The 6,499-nt window shown below is 33.0% G+C and overlaps 1 protein-coding gene across 1 annotated transcript; it reads right to left on the bottom strand.

The window, feature by feature from the left end:
• Positions 1–679: 679 nt before the first annotated feature.
• LOC128169863 (uncharacterized) lies at positions 680–1,843 on the bottom strand (the record flags this gene model as incomplete). The annotated part of the gene is made up of 4 exons (XM_052835909.1): positions 1,764–1,843; positions 1,455–1,628; positions 1,027–1,124; positions 680–819 (listed from the first exon to the last, which is right to left on the bottom strand). Coding segments are annotated over exons 1-4 (492 nt in total), but the record flags the coding sequence as incomplete, so codon positions are not given.
• Positions 1,844–6,499: the final 4,656 nt, after the last annotated feature.

Here is a 6,499-nt window from a genome sequence, read left to right as displayed (position 1 = left end):
TCATTGTAAATACTACGTATTTTTCATTTAAAACAACGAAGCACAAGATTCTAGCAACACTTTTCAAGTAGTTTAGGTCATATACCGTTGATATTTACCAAAGTCATCTTTCATAATATCCGGGGTAGTGTTACACTTTTACCTTTTTTGTACACACTGACAGAGGAAAGGCTGGTAAAGCCATATAAATGTCGATCTGCTTACCTTATAACACTCGCTGATTAAACAAAATATCCATGTCTGTATTATCCTAATTATATTCTAACTGACACTCATCCTAATCTTAGGTATCTGTATTAAATAAGTCTTATTTCGGCATTGTTTACACTGCATTCCGATGATTTGTCTCCCGACATGATCTTCTCTATTAGACATACTTGTAGTTCTCAAAGTAAGGTTGGTCCCATAACATTATCACGCTAATTGCGGAGTTGCCAATTTCTGTTATGTTTGTCTCTGATTTTTGGAGTTTGGTTTTTAATGAGCTGAACGGTTGCATTGTAATTCATTAGGTGATGCACGAGTTTACACAAAAAAGTAGAAAGTGGCGAATATGGAATCCGGATAGGGCCATGCAGTGTACATGTACGAAAAGGTTAAACTTATTGGATTTGGTAATTTTCTTTGCATCATATGTTACTGAATCTTATAGTACCTTGGTAAAACTTCATACTCAAACCTGGTTAGACATTGATCTTCCTATGATAACACTCTTTTCTCCACACATGTCATCATCATGGTACCGACAAAAAGATTTTTGAATGTCCTCAATGTATATATTTTCAGTTCCAGCATCAAGTCTCACGCACCTTGGAGCACCTGAATTAGAAAACTAATACAGCTATAAACTAAGACAGTGATTTTTTTTTACTTTTAAGTAAATGATTTCATAAAATTATGTTTTTACTTGACGTTATAAATACATGTACAAAAGAATGCACATAATCATTTAAAACTGTGGAGCTAATCAAAAACTGTATTTATAGTATCAAGGATAATCTAAATTAATGTAAACTTATACTTAACTGTTTATTTCCTCCAGGTATTTCAAGAAATATGAAGCTACAACACAATGGTCATTGTTCGTTCTTGCAACTTGAAGCCACAATATTCGCCTTGAAAATCTTTTAAAAAATCAGAACAGCTGATCATTTATAACATTTTATTAATTGTTTTCTAATATACAGCTACATTTATACAACAGTATAACAATCATAAAATATCAAACTTGATTTTGAGTGTACAGTAACGTCGGAAGCAAATTAAAAGAGGGGGGAGGGGCTAGACTTATCAAAAATCTTGACACAAAAAACCGGGGGGGGGGGGGGGGGGGAGGGGTGCCCCCTCTTCCCGCTTTCGACAACAATGCTGTATAAAAAGAGTTATAAAAGAAGCATTTTTTATCATCTTACATGACCAACAATGAACTCTAAAAGATGATACATACAACTTACCCACACATCGCACCATGAATAGCGAAACCAAATGGCTTTAATTTGTCGTAACCATCAACATGTATAAGATAATTTGGTCCATTGTTTAGATGCATTCTTCTTGTCAAGCAGTGACTCGCTCTCAGATCAACTCCATCAGGATCGATTATTCTCAATAAACACAAAACGTCATCCCTGAAACAGTTTTATATCACTTATTTAATTTTAAAAGGAACTAGAAATCAGTTTTATTACACGTATTGTAATTAAATATATTATGACGCAAGAAACACATTTTAATTTATCATAGTATACTATATTTGTATATACCTTCCTATAAAGATTCCATGTTTCTGAAGAAGTCTCCGTTTCATCGAGCGACATCCAAGAGTCTGACCACTGAACATCATCTCCTCCTTTCAGTAGAATAATTTTATGTAAATCAGTCGAGGAGGAACAGTCAGATGAGTTAGATAATAATAATAATAATAATAATAATAACGACCTTTAAATTATTTATGTTTTAGAGGATTTTCTTGTACTTTATACCTATCTATAAAAAATGCTATTAGGACTTGAACAAAACGATAGCAATACTATCGCTATCATACCCGAATGGCTCTAATTGCCATATCCAGGCTGTATCTCCGTCTTCTGAGATTTAGTCTGGCCAAGCGCCTTTTCAAATGCCTGCAGCTTAAATATTTTTAATACATAAAGTATTACTTGAAATAAAAGTTCTGACCTTCATTTAATACAGTACTGATGTATTGTTACTTTGAAATATTAGCCTACTTACTACATGTATTATGATAATTTTAATATGAACTATGTTTACTGTTAACACCTACCTTATTTTCACATTATGATTACTCCAAAGAAGGAATATTATTTCGTTATTATCATATCCGTTAAAAAAATACTCTTGAATCCTTTCGTCAACAAACGCCATTTTGCGCAATGGCTGCTGGGAATGCTTCCTATAGAAGGTCGATAGAACGATGGTGCGATGACGAGATGACGATGATACGATAGTACAATGGCGATGACACGAACATCGTCATCGCATCATCGTGCCATCGTCATCGTGTTATCGCATCATCGCTATCGTACCATCGCTTCATCGCGCTATCGCTTCATCTTGCCATCGCTTCATCGTCATCGCACCATCGCATCATCGTCATCGCGCTATCGCACCATCACTTCATCGTCATCGCATCATCGCGCCATCGTCATCGCATTATCGCGTCATCGCACTATCGACCCCAACCTCGATGATACGATGGTGCGATAATGAACTGCATGGCCCTATCCGGATTCCATAGGCGAACGGATTTATTTTTACCTTTTAACTTTGCATGAATCGCTGCAAGAGAATCGTGTCAGATAAGTCAGTTTAAAAAAATCAAAATGGCGGTCGTGACGAACTTTTTAATTGTTAGAGTACTTTGAATCTTATAGTAAAAATCAATATTTCTAACGTCAGGTGCCTGTATTTGTTATCGGTATACATGTATTAACTTTGTTTATTATTCTAACATGCCATTACGTGTCATCTTTTTGAGATAAAAAAAAGCAATGAATGTCCAAAAAGGATAGTGGAAATGTTTTGAGACCAGTAAGAGAACGGTTGGGTTAATTGTGCCGGAATCCCGTACGTCAGTAAAAAGTGTAGTGTGTTTGGATGATTGTCATGCAACCACGCAGAGTAGTGAAACGTTTGATGTCGGTTGAATTGTGTCTTCCTCCTTTGGTATCGATTTTGAGAACAGAACTACATCGGAATTTTTACTTAAAAATATATCGAAAACATTTTGAAAATTAAAAAAAAGAATATTACACTTAACACTTATTCAGGTGAGCGATGTGCCTCATGTGCCTCTTGTTGCGTTCACATAAGCCGATGTTAATAATATTTTATGTATTTGATTATAGTTTACCTAAAAATAATAACAGTTACAAATCATTTGTAGTTAAGTTTTCAATTTTGTGAGATTGACACGGAGATGGCTATCTTAACATTAGCAGGTTTGCTCGAAGAGAGTACTTGATATAGTTGTGAACACATCCATCCAATGTGTTAAAGTAGAATAACAAGCGTATTAATGAAGAGTTTTTGATTATACTTAATTTTCTTTATAGTTATTAGTCATTATCCATAATCAAGTGATTGTTACAAATTATGAGTGTTCGAATTGATTAATAAGCAATCACTTTCACCACTATGAACATTAACAGTAATTTTAAGTATTTCACATAGAAAAAAATTATAGGTTTAATCAATTAAATAAGGCTTTAAACAAATAACATATTTACTTAAGATAAATGCTTAATAATGTAAAAATGCAAGCTTTCAAAATCCGTAAAACTTTGTTCTAGTTTGTAATATCGCTAGTTTTGATTTTCCAAAAAAATATGTTCTTATGTTTCTATTTTCAACATTCCATTTAATTCTTTCCAGACGCAAACAAACCATATGTGATGTGCTCTAAGAGTTCTTTAATGCGGTTATTTTGCAAGATTTTTTTCATGTTGTTGGAAATACATGCGTTTAGATTTCATGTTTACAAGTTTCACTATTTTAAAATAAGGTATCATTTTTGGATGTATATCGGGATATAACAACGGGTTGCCGATATACATCCAAAAATGATACCTTATTTCTTATATTTACTAATATTGCAAATTGTTGCAAATGATGACAATAACAATGCTCCATACTTACCTTTTTGTGATGACTTAGAAAGCCGCTTCGATTAAGATGACGTAACAAAAAATAGAACAACAATGTTGCAAGTATTTGATTATCATGATAAAAAATAGGACAGTACTTTTGACATGAAATCAATTTTTTATTATAATGAAGTGAAACAGAAAAAAAAATTCACATGTTTAATCGACAAAAACTATTTAAGCTTGGCGGAATAGTACCACTTCTGTTGAAGTCGCAAAGCGGTTGGACATTTGAAAACAAAACGATCGAAAGTTGAGTTAGAGTCTACTAAGGCATTTTTAGGGGAAACTCTATCGCAGAATCATATTCAAAAGCATTATGATTTTCCTGCGACATTATTTAGGAAAGCTTTTTTAACTTCTAAGTTCTTTTACAGAACAAAACGGACAGAGAAGGACAAGGAGTTAAATTTGACTGTGATCCGTGAATGGACTAGACACGAGAGGTCTGTGATATTGCGTTTGCGATTTTGGTCAAGGCTTGTAAATGAGTTGCAAATGAATATAAATTAATTAACGCCGATTGTAATTTTCAAGAACAGCTCGTTTCAATGTCGATCCATAAACATTATTCTGTTTACAAGCCTTTCCTCCCTGAATCATGTATCCCCTGCAATTAATGTAAATTTTATTTTTTGAAATGAATGAATAAAACTTCGGATAACATAATACAGATACGTTTATTATTTATGCCTAAACTTTGTTTTCATTACAATATCTATATAATATTAATAAGTGTGTTTCAGCACAAGTCGGTTAGTTTGAGCACATAGAAAAAAGTAGTTACCTAAATAATTCATGCGCTACTTTGACCTCGTGACCCATAATGATGTTATGCAGAAATAACAGCGGATTGCACAAACAGTGTTATATAATGGAAACATTTGCAAGTGTCAATATTTAAGTTTATGACTGAAGTTTTTATCTTGAAGTTATGGTTAACCCGGTAGTAAACATGTAGGGCAATTATACTGTAGTACTACCCAACACTCGCAAACGTATCTTATATTAGATTTATATTGCCAATTGTAATTGGAGGGTGCCTGAATAAAACTGCATGGTACCTTAATCAGGGATAAAGGATAAAGGTATTGAGTATTGAGTTAATAATTATGCAAACATACTTTTGTAAAAAGATTTAAAAAAAGCAAAAAAAAAAAAAAAAAACAAGGCTCTAATTCCGGAATCTTAAGTAAATTAGTTTGATGAACAAAGGTTTCCCCCCAAAATACAATAATGATTCTATTTTTTAAACCATTAATCTAATCAAGAGAACCAATTTACATTGTACAGCATAATAATTTTTTTCTTGCAATATTATTATTTCCCTTATTATATATATTTTGTTTTATCTGAATTAATCGATAAGATGTCTTTATATTTAAAATGTTGATGGACATTATATGATACCTATTTTTTCGTCAGATTTCTAACCCTACTTCCAGTTTCGTTTTCGCATTTTCGAAATACCGCCACCTACTGGCGGATGCTAGAGAGGTCGTACCTTGGAGAAGTCGTACTCGGGAGAACTCGTAACTATGCAGTTGGGAAACTTAATATCTTCAAGTTATCTTGCATGTAGAAACATTTCTTCTATCAGTATTAAAATGGGAATAAATTTCATTTAATGAATATTATTATTATATATCGGATATGGGTGCTCCAAAAAATATCACGTTCATGATGATGATTTCTTTCCAATTAGAATTTTGAAGAAAAAAATGGGTGTTATATGTATTGGATTGTGTATCTAGTTTTAAGTAATAATTGGAATAATTTTGTGATGTGAATAGGTTTTGAGTGTTTTTAAACGGTAAAGTCTCCAAAATTCTCGCCCGCCAGACCAAATGTTTCTTTATATAAACTATTATTATTGCTACTACTATCCGGACGGAAATATTTATTTGCCAGAGGACACTATTAAAATTGCTTTATATATCTTATTAAAAGTGTTAATTGTTTTGGTTTGTTTTTTTAAATTTTGCCAAGGGGCATCTTCGCTAGCCAAGTGTCTGATTCGTTTTTCTCAGAAATGAGATGAAAAAAATAAACGAATCGGACACTTGGCTAGCGAAGATGGCCAAGGGGGGTCAGAGGCATATTGTTGATAATCTTATAAGGTAATTTAAAGAAATTTAAACTTTATAGGGTGGTTCGGACCCCACCCCACCCCCCTCGATCGGCGCTTGAAGTTTACTATATATCCCTACCATAAATGCGCATATCTAGATACAAGTCATAAATTCAAAACAAACGTCAGGGAAAATCCTCTTGATATCTTTTTAAACAAAACCTTTTTTACGATTTAGTAGCAAAAACACATGTGCATCCAT

The sequence above is a fragment of the Crassostrea angulata genome, unplaced genomic scaffold (assembly GCF_025612915.1).
Source record: "Crassostrea angulata isolate pt1a10 unplaced genomic scaffold, ASM2561291v2 HiC_scaffold_236, whole genome shotgun sequence".
Lineage (NCBI taxonomy): Eukaryota > Metazoa > Mollusca > Bivalvia > Ostreida > Ostreidae > Magallana > Magallana angulata.
This window is presented reverse-complemented; position numbering and strand designations above follow the sequence as displayed.